The sequence below is a fragment of the Peromyscus eremicus genome, chromosome 1, assembly GCF_949786415.1.
Source record: "Peromyscus eremicus chromosome 1, PerEre_H2_v1, whole genome shotgun sequence".
Taxonomy (NCBI): domain Eukaryota; kingdom Metazoa; phylum Chordata; class Mammalia; order Rodentia; family Cricetidae; genus Peromyscus; species Peromyscus eremicus.
Window position 1 is genome coordinate 14,505,733 of NC_081416.1, and position 17,879 is coordinate 14,523,611.

A 17,879-nucleotide genomic window follows, 5' to 3' on the forward strand; every position below is an offset into this window, starting at 1 on the left:
CTTTGTTCCTGTTGGTCAAAAAGAAAACCCTATTTTATACATGATTAAAATTTAGTGTTTTAGGCACTATCTTAATAAAATTAGCACCTCAATTATTAGTTCCTGCCCACACAGGCTAATGTTTGTGACAGATTACTGAAATAATCTTTCTCTTTTTTAAAAGACTTTGATCTTGTTTATGATAAAAATATATCTATGTACTGAATCAATAGCATATTTCTATAACTCATGGCTTTTTAATAAGAGCTGGTTTACCAAAAGAAAATTACTCCACTTCTACAGCAGAATCTTTACTATAGAATTTAGCATCATTGAGAAATCAGGTAAAACAATATTTATTAATACTTAGTGATGTAACAGGTTTGGTTTTTCTTTCCTCCAAATACTTTTAAACATTATTTTTCTGGCAGTTTTTCAGTAACAGTGTCTAAAGAATACAATATTTAAAGTCAATATACAAAATCACCTTAGGGAATTACTGCAAGATGCTACTCGCCAACATGGCCTGGCATCTGTCTTAGTTCGTTTGCCCTTCATCTCTGTTAACAATAAAATCCAAGAAACAAATTTTCAGAACCACCGAGAAGATGAAACAGGTGATTGTCTTTGTGAGTCATACATACTGTGGAAGATGAAGGAATACAATGATGTACTTAGAAGCCAAATCCAGACAGAGAATGCTGCTATCGCTATGACCCAGTGGAATGCAAGGTGGGAATAGGGTAGAATTTGGAGATACGGCTCTGTGCTGATGGATTAAGACATTCCGACTCCCCAGTCATTTTAAAAAACACTTCCTGCTCCTGCAGTTTCCTGGCAAACTCTTCTTCCAGTGTCTTAAGAAGAAAGAGACAACAGTTATACATTGTTTTACACTGTACATAGAATTTACTCTGACAGCCAAGATTACACCACTGTCCAGGGTCTGGAGGGATGGCTCAATGTCTCTGTAAGGACCAGCTCAGTTCCTAGCACCAAGTGGCTCACAACTGTCTGTAACTCCAGCTCCAGGGGATCTGATGGCCTCCATGGGTACCCGCACCCACATGCACACACCCACACACAGATATACATGCATACACATAACTTTTTAATCTTAAAAAAAAAAAAACCAAAACCTCCTAGCCCCAAACATTTTATTCAATAGTTAAGACTATATACTTTTCACAGCCCCAGGTTCAAGACTCAGCTCAGTTAGTCCTCTGCTACAGCAGAAGGGTACTAACTTACCTTGTTGGCATGCCACATGAACATTAAATGTAAGCACCCAGCAGGTGACACCTATTAGTAACTTTCACCTACTTTTTGTGTCAGTGACATATACGTCTTTCTTCCAGACTGAAACACAAGCCATATAAACCTAAGATCTAAACTAGATTCATCTTCTATCCACACAATACACAGCAAGAATACTAAGTGTTTGATAAAGAGCTGAATCTGTTGAAACCTAACCCCGATAGTTTCATGAGGTTAACCTTTTGAGTGGTGAAAGTCACAAGAATAGAGCCCTCCAAATGGGATTACTATTGTTTTAAGGTGCAAGCAGAGTTCTTTTCCGGAAGAAGGCTTCCCTCACCAGAACCTGACCATGCCAGAACTCTAGACATGGACTTCTCAAGCCTCCATCTTATAATATTTTGTTACAGTGAACTGAATGGACAGGTACTGGTGACTGTAGACAAGTCATTTAAAGAAAAGTGCTTTGTTTAGGTTGAAACAAAGTACAAGAAGGTTTGTCAGAGGAAGTAAAACATACACTTAGCCATGAAGCAGTGTCAGAAACTGACAGGCAGGACAGAGAGGGTATCCCAGACAAGAGAAGCTGAGACAGCCACAGGAAGACAGAGGCAGTAGAAGGAATGGTTACTCTGTCACACGGAGAACCAAGTGGCTAGAGGGAGAGACAGTCAGCAAGGCTACAGCCCGAGTCCATCACTGTGAAGGCTGCCAAGTCAAACTGCAGGCTTTGTGTCCTGCTTGATGGAACTGAAGATTTACCAACACCTCTATGACCTCAGATGTTCATGAAGATAACTGACAACAGAGGGCAAGCAAGAATAAGGAAAGGAACTAAGGTCAGAAGGCCCAGCAAGACACGGCTAAGCAAGCTCAGCAACAGGAAAGAGAATACATACCAGAAATGAGTCACAATTAATATCTGGTTGAATGTCACAGATTACGTCAGCCAGGTTCTAACCTGGCTGTCAATTAAGAGAGAGGATGGGGGACACATGTCATATTGGTGGGGCTCCTGGAGGAAGGAAGGTGAGATGAATATTGAGTTCAATCTAGTGTCTGCTGAGGTGACCTTCTCCATCAGCTTCAACAGGTATGCACTAGTCATTCAGAACATTCTAAGAACTCCTCGAACAGCAAGATAGAGGTCGGTGAACAAAGAGAGAAAGAAACTCCCTGCTTCTAAGGGGCTTATGTTCTCATGGAATAAGACAACAGAGGAAATATATCTGGTGGTAAAGGATATAATAAAGAAAAACAAACAAATAAGACAGGATACAGCATACTGAGATGGGAATCCAGTGATGAAACAAGGCCCTCACAGACACAGTGACCCTGGAGAAGAGGAGGCCTAGAGGAATGAGGAGGAGAGTAAAAAGTTCAGACAGACAGTAACAAAGCCAGTGAGCTGGGTATAGTTGGCATGCCTGTAATCTCAGCACCTGGGTATAGTGGGCATGCCTGTAATCTCAGCACCTGGGTATAGTGGGCATGCCTGTAATCTCAGCACCTGGGTATAGTGGGCATGCCTGTAATCTCAGCACCTGGGTATAGTGGGCATGCCTGTAATCTCAGCACCTGGGTATAGTGGGCATGCCTGTAATCTCAGCACCTGGGAGCCTGAGGCAGGAACACTGCAAGCTTGAAGCCAGCACCAGGATACAAGCAAACCCTGATTCAAAACAGCAACAGTAACAGCACTAATGAACACACCTGTGATCTCAAGCACTGAGACACTGCTTTACACACATCATCCACTTTTAACTTGTTTTTCCGTCTGCTTTTTGAGACTGGGTTTCATGTAGCCCAGGCTAAGCTCAAATTCATCATGTAACTGAGGATGACCTTGAACTTCTGATCCTCCTGCCTCCACCTACCAAGTGCTCAGACTTCAGGCATGTACCATCATCACTGAGATACACACCAGGCAGGAAGCTCATAAGACAATAAAGGTTTATGTCTTAAGGAGTAACAAAGGGATGTGGACAACAGTAACAGCAGGAAATACAATGGTTAACCAACGAACTCAGGCCATCAGGGAAGTCCAGTTACAAACAAGGGAAATGGAACGAAAGAGGAAATAAGCCATTCTTATGTTCTGTATCTTAAATTTAATTCAAGGCCTTTGTTACTGTGGCTTCGGCTAACAGCAGACTCGGCTGTCCTCCTCCCTATGCCCCACACCCTGTATTACTCTGACAAATTACTATTTGTCATTTTCCACATGCAGTATTTTTGCTCATTCTACTTTCTCTGCTTGTCCCATTCCTTTCCAATATACCCATCTGCCTGCAAGTTATTATTCATGCTTCATACCCTACCTGACCTCTACCTCTTCAACCTCTTCAGAGATTTCAGCACTCCTCCTCCTGTGAGCACATACTCTGCTCCCCTGCATCCTGTTCTAACCTACTCCCAACAATGATCTCCCGAACCTGTAATCACTTCTCACAAGATCCTGACCTTTGGGAATAGGACACTGTCTTTGCACCTCTGCAGTATCCAGTAAGGACCACACCCAGCACCACAGCACAGCTGTAAGTTACCTTCTTCCTCGGCCTCAGCCTCTCTCTCCACTCCTTTAGCTCTTGGCTGTGCTCCTCATCCAACTCCTTCAGTTTCTGAGTCTCGTGTTCAACCAACAGGTGGCATTTTTCATTCTGAAAATAAAGTATTAAGTTTTTTTCAGGTCAATGGAGCAATTTTTAACAGATACAATTTTCTTTCAAAACAACAAATTATTGGCTAGATACCATGCTGTTATGGAAGTTCAAATTCTCCTTTAAAAGCTAAATGCCAAGAGTTGTGGAACAGTCTGTTTTATAAGTGTATAAATGCCTTCACTGTTTTTGAAACTTTTATATCTTCTTGCAAAAAATACTAAATATCATATAAAGCTGTTAACATAACATATATAAAAAAGAACTTAAGTAGAAATACTTTGGGCTTTTGCTTTCCAGTTGGTAAAAGATTTGGAATTAGTAAGTATTCTACTCCAGTAAATTAACCAAACATACAGAGTATCAAAATTACCTGTTACTCTGAAATTATAAGCATTTCATGCATTCACTAGATGGACTATGCATTCCATATGAATTCCAAAAACAGTCCTCTCTAAAGTCTAATTTCCTACGAAAAAATTTTCCAAATGTTTACCATTTTTTTCACAAAACCAGAAAGAAATCAGCCATATCCTTTTAAATTAAAAAAAACCCTACTTTTGAATTAATTTTCGTTAATTTAGCTTCATGCTTACATTCACCTTGGTTATATGAAATAAAAACAAGGCTCTATGGCACTGCACAGCTCTTCCTTTGGGGCTATGCAGGCAGCACACGTTTTCAATGCTCTAGCCCTTTCATAAGCAACATGTGCCAACTTTGATTAGTTCTTATTTTCTCCACAGAAGCCACACAAGCTGCCTGGCCACCACACACCCATCGTCAGGCCTGGACCTAACCTGCAGCTGATGCAGTTCTCGGACATTGGCTTCACACTGCAACTGGAGGTCCCGCATCTGGCTCTCGTGTTTCTGATGCTGAGCCATCCTCTCATTTTTCTGCCTCTTTTCTTCTTGTGCAGCAAACTACAAATAAGAAAAACAAAAGATAATTGAATTAGGAAGCAGTGTAATCTCTACACACTCTACACGTATAATTAGGGAATTTAACAAAGCTTAAAAAACAGTAAATTAAAGCTGTAATCCTATACTGGAACCTGTAGCCTATAGATCTAGGTAAAGGGAGAGGAAATGACTTCCGGTTTAAAGCCTCCATGTTTCGATTGCTTACTGATCTCCAGTGGAAGAAGATGATCTGTCTGTTGCTGTAGAAGTGTCACGGGATGGACAAGTTATCTCACTCCCATGGTCTAAGATCTGTCAAGGGAGAGATGGCTTTGCCCTCTATGGTCCCACACAGGGAGACTAAGTTGGGACATAACATACCCGGCCCCATCCCAGAAACTGAAAATAACAATCCCAAGAAGAGACTAAATGTCTAGTCCCAATTATGAGGTACTTTTAAAGGTCATTCAAAGGTGTTAAACCTGGAAAGGAACCAACTGTTTAAGTACCTGTTTGATTTTTTCACGGTCCTGGTCTGGTGTGGCTGTTGAGTTAATTCTCAGACTCTTCTTAAACATGGCCATTCGGGTCTTGGCCTCACTTCGCTGAATCTTGGGTAGTCTTGCTCGTTCCTGAGTCTGTCTGTTCTTCAATTCCTCAATAAGTCGTTGATTATAACGCTGCATTTGTTCTGTTTCCTAAGAAGATTTAAACAGACTTGAACGGTGTAGCTATAACTTAACTCTCAGCACCCACAGACATGTTCCATGCACCTGTTACTGTTTCCCATAGGTACCCTCTCCATAACTGCATAATGAGTAACAAAATATTAGGCAAAAATAATTTATAAGAAAAGAAAAGTTCTTAGATGACAGCAGTGTTCAAGGAAAGACACGTTACTAAGATACCTGAGTCACAATTGGAACCAGCAAGATACAAGATGAAATGACAATTTATTATAAGGTCTTTAAAACACTGTAATTGATAGAAAAGTTTGCAATCAAAATAAAGATTATAAACAAGTACTCAAAACTCAAAAAAAAAAAAAATTAAGGTAAAAGACAGAAATAAAGCCAAGAATCTACTCTCTAAGAAATTAAACTGCAAAACTGAGTACCTTTGTAAAGTAAAATGAACAAAGAAGTGAAGACATTCCCTTTTGCTCACCTTCTCGTGACGTTTAAGCAGCTGGTGTCTCTGCATGAAGTACTGGTCTTTGAGTTGCTGCTTAAGCAGCTGGTGCTTTTCTTGTAAGTGTCGCTCTTCAAGCTCCCAAATCGCAGCTTCTCGAGCTACAGGGAAGTGGTTTTCAAGTGTCACTTAGTTCTTTTAACTAATGTCCAATGCCCTTCATTTTAATATTTACATTAAAGTGTTTTATATATACTAACTTACACACACACACAGATATTCCAAGGTATAAATAAAATGTTACCAATGTAAAACAGCATTTATTATCACTTTTTATTTTGTTTAAGAATGTCCTACCAGGAATGCCAAAACCTCACCTTAAAAAGAAAGAAAAAAACTAAACTAGTCTGTTGGGGGGAATACGGACTAAAAATTCCACCCTACCATCTTCTTATTATATAATTATATATGATATACTTACATTGGTAATTATAAGGCATAATGAGTATATAAAATTATTCAGATAGATAAAATATGTCTTAACTTGGGTTATTTGGAGTTTTTTTTTGGGGGGGGGGGAGGGTAGTTTTTGAAGTGTTGAGAGTTGAACCAGGCCCTTAAATGCAGGGTGCCATGTACACACTAAGTACATATTCTACCACTGAGCTACATCCCTAGTCCACGTTTTAAGTATACTTTTAGAAACACTTCTACTATATCTCATAGTATTTCTCAATTTTAAAAAAGAGAAGCTTTTATTTGAACTTTACCTTTCCCCTTGCCACCCTAGCAAAAAGCACTCAGTACTCCTCAATGCACACCTCAAGGCAATGTTTCTGAGGTATTTGTGGTATTTTTTGTTGTGTGAGCACACACTGTGGCCTCTCACATACCTCTCATGAGCTGCTGCTTGTTATTCAAGCACTCTCTCTCGATATTGGCCAACTCTGCCTTCTGTTGCTGGATGATCTTTTTCAGAGAGCCATCTAATTCTTGTTGTTGCTTCTGAACAAATTCTTGTTCCTAATAGACACAGTTAACCATCTGTTAATACATATCTACTGAATTGAACATTCAGTTATCTAGTGCCTATGTATTAGTGGTTAGTGAAGTTCTTTCTTCCTCTCTGTAGGGGAAAGTGATAGAGACTGACCCAAGGTCTTGTGCATGGAAGGCAAGTACTCTAGCACTGAACTGCATCCCTAGTGCTTAAGAAGATTTCTAAGTGAGGCTTACAAAGCTGGTGGAATTTTTTTAAAAATCACTAAAATTATATTGTACAGATACAGCACAAATGTATTGGTCACTCAACTCAAATCTAGAAAAGTATTAGAATGTACAACATTCTAAATTCACTATTAAGAATGACACACATAAAAAGTATATATCCATTCATAATTAAAACGTTCTATTTCATTAACAACTTTGGGAAAATAACAAAATTACAACTTCTGAAGCGGAATGTCTGCTCCACCATGGTTTAACTAGAACAAGAGTAAATAAGAAATTCCTTTTAAGGCTAGAGGCAACTAGAGAGAGTGAGAGTGAGAGTGAGAGAGTGAGAGAGTGAGAGTGAGAGAGAGAGAGAGAGAGAGAGAGAGAGAGAGAGAGAGAGAGAAACAGTTTAACGCTATTTTCCTAGGAAACAGACTGAAGTAGAAGGACCTCGCCTGAACTAACAGTGGAAGACAGTGCTTATCCTCTACAACCTGTGCCTAAAAGAACAACAGTTTAAAGACACATTTGAGACTCTCTAACTTACTTAATAAATATTTGTTGGATGCCTAACATTTGCCAAATGTGTGCTTTAAAAAAGGCAAGTCTGGTGCTGGGCGGTGGTGGCGCACGCCTTTAATCCCAGCACTCGGGAGGCAGAGGCAGGCGGATCTCTGTGAGTTCGAGGCCAGCCTGGGCTACCAAGTGAGTTCCAGGAAAGGCGCAAAGCTACACAGAGAAACCCTGTCACGAAGAAAAAAAAAAAAAAAAGGCAAGTCTGGATCTCTATCCCCTTTTGGCAGTAACAGAAGATAGTGTTTAGTTCAAAGGATACACAAATAAAAAAATGTAGGTTTATATTTTAGGGCTGAAACAATACTTATCTAGAGTCCTTTTCTCTTCTGCATCTAGGAAACAATCAAGTCCCAGCTCTATTTCAGAACTGTTCTTTGGGACTTGGACAGAGTCAGACAAGATCTGGATCACTACCAGCCTGGTCCTTAACGCACACAGTCTGGCAAATCTCCTTCCAAGAGTTGGCCTATGGCAGTGCCTCTGAAGTTGGTCCCTACAGGCTGTTGTGAGGGAGTAATGTGGAGTTGCAATTGGTACCACCATTTCATCTGCATATTCATGTATGTTTTACTATAAATCCAAATACACAGTAGCAGAAAGACAGACTAGTGAAATATCTCTATAAAATACAACTAGTGTCAGGCAGTGGTGGCACGCACCTTTAATCCCAGCACTCAGGAGGCAGAGGCAGGCAGATCTCTTAAGTTTGGAGACAGCCTGGTCTACAGAGTGAGTTCCAGGACAGCCAGGGCTACACAGAGAAAACCTGTCTCAAAAAAACCAAAACCAAAAACAACCCCTTCTATTTATTTAGTCATCTAGAATAAATAAAGCCTTTTAGGTTTTGTTCAAGAGATGCAAAATCTGCACACCACCTCTTAAGCAGTTACAACAAATAAAAAAGCGACTTACATTTCTCTTTCCTACGACAAATATTTGTAATAAAAAATTATTCCTTTTAACTTCTGATACAAAGCGTCTACATGTAAACTTGTTCAATGAATGTTTAACCTGGAGATGCAGTGAGGAATTTCTCTGGGTCAACAATTTTATCATTGGGTTGCATATTATTTTTTTTTAAATATCTGCTCAAACAGTTTAACTAGCATATATATATATCGACTTTATATTTAGACTCAGAAGTCAAATATCAAAGTATAAACTCAAGCCAATAAATATGTGAAACAAAAAGGTAAATAAAAGCTATGCCACTAAGTACAAGTGATTTCTGTCTGTGCCATCTTTGTGTATGTCACTGTCCTTAAGATCTGGACTACACGAGGTGTCTTGAGGTACTCAGTACATGCCAGGCACTACTAGGTGTGTGTGTGGGGGGCACTGCTAGGTACAGGCCGACTCAGTACATGCCGGGCACTGCTAGGTACAGGCTGACTCAGGACATGCCAGGCACTGCTAGGTACGGGCAGACTCAGGACATGCCAGGCACTGGTAGGTACAGGCTGACTCAGGACATGCCGGGCACTGCTAGGTACAGTGCAACTAGAAACAATGAAAACAGCCCAGAAGACAAACCGAGGATGAACAAGTCAGAGTCAAGGCAGGCAGTGCTAGAGCCACGTGTGGGAGTGCTTCCTGACAGGAGCTAGCACGGAGCCAGGATGCCTCACAGCTGAACAGGCAGGCAGGGTGTAAATGGTAATCTAGATGGAGGGCACCACACAAGTAGTTTACATTAAAGTTAAAAATTACCTGAAAAAGACCCTTATACACAAATAATATACTTCTTTTCTTCAAATGAATGTAATTTTAATATTATTGCCCATTCACTCAATTTCTCAATTTCAAAAGCCAAATACAATACATTCACAGTGGAATTTGTAACTAGAAATTGCTCTTAGGAACTGAAACTAAGAGAAATTTCACATTCTAAAAAGTCTGCATGGATTACATTCTGCCTTTAAAAATATCTATGAGATTATCAGTAGAAGTCACAAAAACTAACAACAAAAGAACCCAAACTAAGAAAGCCAAAAATCGTTTCTAAAAATGGCCTCATACACTATGAAGTCAGTGACCATTAAAAGTACAAGTTCAAGTTCTGATAAGCAATTTTACCATCAGTTAACTAACTGTAAGTACTAAAACTACAGCTTTGCGTCCTGACAACTGTCAGAAAAGGTTATGATGAGTTGGACTATTTGTATGAAATTTGATCACTTACTCAACAGATTTACTCAAAAATGGTAATGATCAGAAAAGAGATTATAAATCATAATTTCATGTTTAAAAAAAGTATCTGCCAATTGCTTTTTTTAATCTAATTTGGAAATGAGGGAAACAGAAATGGCGGAAATCAAGCTGTATTCTATCTACTCCAGCAGTATATACTAAACATAACAAACAAAAATTACCATGTTATATTGGCTGGCCTTTCCTATGGGAACTGTGAGAAAGAATACAGTTTGGAATTCCAGACATAATTTCAAACCACAGTAAAAATAACAACACTTCGATACTTATTATTGACAATTTGAATAAAAGGAGACAAATTAAATGGAAGTTAAATCACTCCTTTTACCATGGCTTTTCTGACCATATCCATAATCAAGACATCTAAATTGTATGTAATCAAAATGTCACTTCACACAAAGATAAAAATCTAATCACAGCATTCAATTTCTCACATGTGCAAAGTTTACAAAACTCTACCAGGAAGATAATTTACTTTTCTTAAAAATCATGAAAATTTCAAGTTAGAATGCATGGTGAAGAGGCAGAAAAATAGAGCCCTCCACTGCAAGTGTTCTGCTTCCAGCTCTCCTGCTGATGCCATAGAGACCACTGGTCTGTAGCAGATTACTAGTCTTCTGTGCCCATGTACCACATCTGGAGAAAAGATATACTCCATCCCTACATGAGGATGGTGCCAGGGAGAACCAGATATGAAAACTCTGAAGAACACTGTTAGTGCTAAGTTTGTGCCAGACTACTGTTACTGTTATTACTGGCATCAGCTCTCCACAGTCTACATTCCAGCCAATCAAGTTAATAATGAAAGGCACATGTGAGTCAAAGAAAGCACAAGTAAAACAGAAGGCACCTCCCACAGCACGCACGCGGACTTACGTCCTGCATTTGGGCGTTGAACACTGCACAAGCTGACAACTGAAAAGACTGAATCATGACCTGAGCAACACCCTGCGGATCAGAATACAATGCACCTCCCAGGTGAGAAAACAGACATCTGGATGACTTGTGTAAATGGAAAGAATAATTGCACAAATGTTGACCTTCAGGACTAGGTCAAATCAATTAACAGAGGGGCTTATCTCCCATCTACACAATAAAAGGCGAGAACTAGGTCAGTGGTTTCCAAACTCCAATGTGTTACTTATTTCTAAATCAGTGGAACTCCTTTTTAAAAGTCCATCCACATAGATAGATAGATAGATAGATAGATAGATAGATAGATAGATAGATAGATAGATAGACAGACAGACAGACAGATAGATCTGCTTATAAATCAGGTGAAAAGTAATGCTCTTAGGCCTGCAAGGTGACCTGAGTGGGTACAGCACCTGCCGAAGCCCCACATGTGGAAAGAAAGGACTCTCAAAAAATGTTGCCCTCCAACAAAACACAGATAAATGAATATGAAAGAAACAAAGGAAGGGAAGGAGAGAAGAAGAGAGGGAAGAAAAAAGGGGAGGGGAAGGGTGGAACAAGGAGGAACAGAAAACGTCCCCTTTTCCACACAGAAGCAAGACCCTCAGCCCCACAACCCTTGCCTTGAATAAGGGCTCCTAGGAACACGGTCTGAAAGCCTGGGGACTAGGTGTCAAGTATGTACCAGCTCCATGGCTACACAGCTATGACTTAACTCCGGAAACAGTCTAAACAGACTGTAAAATTACCAAATTTTAGTAAACTTATCAAAGGTATAAAGACTTTTGAAGTGCTACATTCTAAACTTCACTAAATTTACAGGAAGAATTTACCATTAATTATTTCTTTCATGGGAAAACATAAGCCAGCCCCCCAAATTACATGGAAAGTCATTTTTCAAAAAACAAAAAACAAAAAAAAAAAAAAAACTAAAATTAGAGTACAGGATCACTCAATTCATTCAACAATAAATTCTTATTCTCAACTCTTAAGTTTGGTATACTTTAGGAACTAAAAACCATCCATTACAGTCCTTTTAAGGCAAAATTATATTGCTATTATTTATTACTTCATTTGAAATCTAAACTAACCAAAAGTAAATGTGTAGTTGGCAAGGTCTCTCTTTCACTTGTTCACAATAAACGCTAGCCAGATGAGGAGCCATCCAGACCAGGCCGAGGGGGCAGCCTTGACAAGAGGGCAGCATGGTCTGCTGGCTGGCAATCCAGTGTATGCACGTGCAACTCAAGTTTTCGGGGGGAGAATCCTGGTTTTACCAGAGTCACTGGGTGAGTCATTTCCCTTTCTGTGCTTGCTCCCTCACTGCTAAGACAGGATGATGCTCGTTATGAGACTGAGCTCAGATACGTGGAGCATCAGAATAAGTGCTAGGCACACAGCAAATGCTATGTCTGTCATCACATCCTTCAACTAGACATCCCCACAGGACAAGACAAAATGTCTCAGAGTCTTATGGCAAGAAAAATACTAATTTTATTCAACTCAACTTCCTTTATTAAAAATTATAAATTCTAAGATCACAGCTTCCTTCTTTTTTATAATATAAAAATGTTATCAGCTCTGAAGCGCGCGCGCGCGTGCGCGCGCGCGCGCACACACACACACACACACACACTTCAATGGCAGTATATGCCATGGTCCCTAATAGATTTTTTGTTACTTCTGTGTTTCTTTTTAGGGTCCTATAAAGTCTAAAAGTTTAGGAATCACTTTTTTTTGTTGTTATTACATAAAACCACATTAAAAGGATAATACATTGTGGGTAACTGGAAAATTCTGTTAAAATTTCATTTATCTAGTTAACTCATTCATCTCGTAACATTATTCTGCCCATTTAGCTGCTGGATTCTAAATCAAAAGGAAATGATATACTAAAAATTTGTCTTTAAAGTTGACTATGTTGTTGATCTTAGAAGTAATTAAATGTATGACCTACCATTTAATGATAAAATTTACCATTTTTATTCTAAATGGTTTCCTAATAGGCATTCTTTTTCTAAGCAGAGACTTACATATCCACCCCCAACTCTGCCCTAAAGGTTGTCTACCAAGCACTGGCACCACTTCTTAAAAACATAGGCTTCCATCATGATAAAATCAGGTAACAGTAGCCATTACATTAACGTATTTGTTTCTTTTATCTGGAATCAACTTTCTAAACATTTCAGTTATTTTCATATTAGCAATTTAAATGTCACCAAGTATAAATTCAGCATTATTTAAAAAAAAAAAAAAAAGATCCTGTGTATCTATAGATGGGGAAAAGTTCAACGTTAAATAGTAATTACAGTTAAAATCTCCTCTTTCAACCATGGTTTCCTGAGCCAAGAGAAAAGGCTGCTTTCTGTTTTTAGTAGCACTAAGCTGCTGCCGTTACCTGAGCGTGCTGGCTTTGTGCAAGCTCGTCTTTCGTGCGTTTCATGAGCTCTTTTCTCAGCTCTTTAGGTGCTTGCTCCACTTCATTTATAACCTACAGTGTACAAGCATGCAGGAGGTGGGGAGGTAATACTGTCTCCATGGAAAGCATATGCATATGTGAGCAGAAAGCTACAAGTCAAAATTAAAGTAGTTAAAAGATTCCTTTCAACATGCATTAGAATAAGCGTTAGTTGGTGGAAAAGAATAAAAAGATAGAACATGCTTAATCTCAGTGCAGACAACCCGGCATGCAAAGGTCCACTCATTGCTTGATCATCCCCACGTACCAATCAGTGAAGGAGTCTCAGAGCACTAGGGCTGAGGTAAAAGTGACAGATTCAACTGCCTTCTTGAGAGATCAAAAATTACAAAGAAATTACAGACCTAGCGACACTGTCTGTCCGCTAACACATGAAAAGTAACTCCATTTATAAAGTGGAAACTTGACAACGGATCTGACAACATAAAGAAACAGCTCTAGCTGAGCCGCTCCATGACACCAGGGCAGGAAGGGAAGAAGAGAAGTGGGACTTCAAATGGACAAGGGAAAAATACATGGACTACACTTTTTCCATAAAACATGCCACTTTTACATGGTGTGACAAAAATGAATACAGCTGATGACTTTTTGAAGGACTGGATATATTCTCTTTGGTGAAAACTGAAGCCAAACTGGTCAACTTTAACATCAGTAATGTAAACACTCTTCAAATTTAGTAAACTATGATTTCTTACACCAAAGTATGTTTTTAAATGAAGTATATCTTTAAATTCTTTCTTTTTTACCAAAACCCTAAATGTGACTTTCACCCACCAAAAGATCTATAATCCAGATCTGAAAAACAAGCATGTGTTTACAAGTAAAAGCACCAAAAGAGCCCAGATTCCAAGTCACCACATGTCACTGGCACCCAAGAAAGAGACTGATTTTGATTTAACAGTGTCCTTAAAGTTCCCATCAGTAATTCCTCATGAAACCAAATCACCAGTAAAAGCAAGAGACTCCCCAAATGCAAGAAGTTTAGCAATGAGGAAAAAATACACAGTAAGATTATTTAATATAAACACATCACGATCTCAAATATAACTAGTTAAAACTCTCCAAATTCAAAACAGTAACTACAGACTTACTTATCTGGAATTAAATCTTTTAATTTAATCTGATACAAAGATTAGCCTCTCAACAAATGACCCAGATTTTTTTAAAGATTAACGAAGATCTTTATCATGGTATATGAAGCAACTCTACATAAGACACAACAACAACAAAACCACCTTGTAGAGACGGTGGCTACAGAGAATGAGGCCACACACCAGTAGGTACGGCTGACCTAAGGAAGGCATCAAGTGCTTGCTGTTACCACTCCGTCCTCCTCAAACACATTCTTAAGATTCAATAATACCATGTTCAGTTTTCTTCCTAATTAAATGCTAAAGTCAAATGCTAAAATCTTGGTAACTGAGACGTGTAACAAAAGTGAAAATACAGCTCCTACTGTGGTTGAGATATTTTCTTCCAATCCTAATAGAACTGATTATTATTATTTTCCCTGGGGTTGTTTATTCACAGCCTAAGAATGTAAATCCTTCTGCACTGAAGATGTAGAACAAGCCATCAACTTATCACTGAAAATTGCTTGGATGTATTTTATTTTAATCTAGGGACAAAAGGACAGTACATGGGAAGCCTCTTTACGAGCTGATGACAATCAGCTCTATAACAACATGGAAGCAACTCAGAAAAACAAAAACCTTTTTATAATCACATGTCTTGTGCTATTTTGAGTATCAAGCTATTCAGTTTCTGCTTGGCAAAATGTCTAAGAAAATCAATAGACCTAATGGAGATAAAATTCAAACATCAAGTACTTTGTAAATGATAATTTTTGTTGCTACCAGTAAATACCAATGAGGTTAAGTTCTCTTGAAAAAGTATTTCTAAATAAAGTCCTAAATATTCCATTAATAAGAGAGAATGGCAGAATAAAATACAGTTTGGACTTTATTTGAAGATTTGGCTCAAAGTTAAGGGAGACAGGCCACTGACACCCCTTTATTCCTGTTTTCTTGGCAGTAAAACGAGGATAATGTCTGACCTCACTAACTTCCAGCCTATCACTGTCTGAAATAAAGAACAAAGGAATGAATGAATGAGTGCTATTCAGTTACCAGCTATTATTCCTAACTCCTTAGATACTCTTCAATTTGCATTTTAAAGAACAGCTGTGATAACTCACAACTGTAGCAGCATTACCTCCTTCTTGCGGTTTTTGAGCATGTTCTGGAACTTGGACAGCTCCTTCTCTTGCTCGCCTTTGATCCTTTTGGCTTCATCTCTCAAGCGGTTCGTGTGCTCTTGTTCTAGTCGTTCAATTGTCTGTTTCTGCTGCTTCTCTAGATTCTCAATTTCTTGGTCATATTGTCGCTTCTTACTCTGTAAAACAATGCAGTCTGTTACCATACTAATTCATCAAATATTCAAGCAACTATGTGTGGGAGCCCGTTTTCAGGTTCCTAGTGGCTTTACCCAGCAAGTCTGCATAGAGGGGATAATTGGACCATGGTCCTGAGTGCAGGTGTCTGAGATGGCCTACACTTGGCTGTGCTGGGAGAAGGTCTTTTGCTCCACCCCTTGGCGTTTCTATCAATACCTTAGGGCAGAGACAGGGCTTGTTGGAATAGGTTCCAGGCCCTCTTGAGGCTATCCTGCATTTTCTATCTGTTTATCTCCACACTCTAAATCCTTCTATCTAATATTTCCTACTACTCTCACTCAAGAAAACTCTGGGGAACGGTGGGGTTGGTGGGTAAATGTTGCACAACTATGCAATTTTGAATACAGAAATACGTATTATAAAGTATGCAAGGAAGGAAAGAAAGAAGAAAGGTAAAGCCAGGCATAGTAGTGCATGCCTATAATTCTAGCACCTGAGAAATGGGGGCAGGAATGTAACACTATAGAGTGAGGCACTGTCTCAAAACAACAACAACAAACCCTCAAAAACAAGAGAAACTGAAAAGGAAAACATTTCAGAAAAAAAAAATCTATGGACAAAAAAAACACAATTTCTAAAATTCTGGAAAACAGAATAAAAGGAGTGCAAAAGCACTCAGTAAGAATATCTCTCATTATTTTCTTAGGAACATGCTGTGGTGACCGAACATAAAACCAGCAATGCCACACAACAGTCCTCAACACATTACAAAACTGCAAAGGATTATAATTTAAACTTCAATATTATTTTAAATTATCTTTTCTAACATACTTGTTGTTTGTTTGTTTTTGTGTTTTCAAGACAGGGTTTCTCTGTGTAGCTGTTTTGAAGCTTGTCCAGGAACTCAATCTATACACCCAGCTGGTCCCAAACTCAGAGGGATCCACCTGCCTCTGCCTCTCGAGTGCTGGGATTAAAGGCGTGCACCACCACTGCCCAGCTACAAACTTTATGCTAGATGTTCAACTGAAATTCTGTACCACATTCCTAAATTCCCTTACCAACTGTGGACACAGTGAAAACTGAAGGCCTCAGCAACAAGTACTGCAGCACTGTTTTCTACAACAGCAGTGACGTAGACATGGAGGCTCACGTAAGAGCCAGTGAAAAGAGTGAATCGTGAAAAGTCGCCGACAAGTTCTAAAACTCAGCCAGGCTTGAAAACAACTGCTTTAGATTGCCTTAAAACTTCAGAACCTAGAAAACCTAGGCAGTGTTCTCCAAGATAAAAGTGTAAGAAAGGACCTTCTGAGTAGGACCCCATTTGCCCACAAATTAAGGCCAACAATTTTAAGTGGGACTTCATAAAACTAAAAAGCCTCTGAAAAGCTAAGGAGACAATCAATCAGCTGAAGAGGAAGCCCACAGAATGGGAGGGAATCCTTGCCAGCTCTAATTCTGACAGAGGATTAATATACAGGATCCATAAAGAACTCAAAAAACAAAGAGTCAAGATAATAAACAACCCATTCACATATGGGCCTGAGACCAAACAGAGTTCTCAAAAGAAGAAAAAAAAGTAGCTGAAATATTTCAATAAATATTCATCAACCCTAGCAATTAGAGAATGCGATTTAAAACAACCTTGAGATTTTATTGTACCCCAATCAGAACAGAAAAGACCAATGGAATAACTGACAATAAATGCTGGAAGGGATTTGAAGGAAAAAGAAACACTCACTGTGGGTGGGACTGCAAACTGCTGCAGCTACTATGGAAATTAGTGTGGAGCATCCTCAAAAAGCTACACTAAATCTCCACAGGACTCAGCTACCCCACTCCTTGGCATATGCCCAAAGGACTTGACAGATACTTGTCACCTACTAGACAGACCTACCCACAGACACTTGCTCTGCCACATTCATTGCTGCTCTACTCACAACTGGGAAATGGAGCCATCCTCAATGTCCTTCAACTGACAACTGGATAATGAAAATGTGGTCCATCCACACTACAGAATACTATGTGGTCCATCCACACTATAGAACACTATGTGGTCCATCCACACTACAGAACACTATGTGGTCCATCCACACTACAGAACACTATGTGGTCCATCCACACTACAGAACACTATGTGGTCCATCCACACTACA

At 39.2% G+C, this 17,879-nt stretch overlaps 1 protein-coding gene across 2 annotated transcripts in view; it reads right to left on the reverse strand.

Annotated features, from left to right (window-relative positions):
• Positions 1-319: 319 nt before the first annotated feature.
• Positions 320-17,879, reverse strand: part of Slk (STE20 like kinase) — a 54,982-nt gene continuing 37,422 nt past the window's right edge. Inside the window, exons 12-19 of one of the 2 annotated variants that reach the window (XM_059256721.1) lie at positions 15,543-15,722; positions 13,248-13,340; positions 6,826-6,955; positions 5,969-6,093; positions 5,311-5,499; positions 4,697-4,822; positions 3,783-3,896; positions 320-836 (exon numbers count right to left, since the gene is read on the reverse strand). In XM_059256721.1, the coding sequence (XP_059112704.1) occupies positions 690-836; positions 3,783-3,896; positions 4,697-4,822; positions 5,311-5,499; positions 5,969-6,093; positions 6,826-6,955; positions 13,248-13,340; positions 15,543-15,722 (1,104 nt within the window). In that variant the 3' untranslated portion in view covers positions 320-689. The remainder of the gene's footprint in view (positions 837-3,782; positions 3,897-4,696; positions 4,823-5,310; positions 5,500-5,968; positions 6,094-6,825; positions 6,956-13,247; positions 13,341-15,542; positions 15,723-17,879) is intronic. The other variant, XM_059256726.1, reaches the window with a different exon arrangement.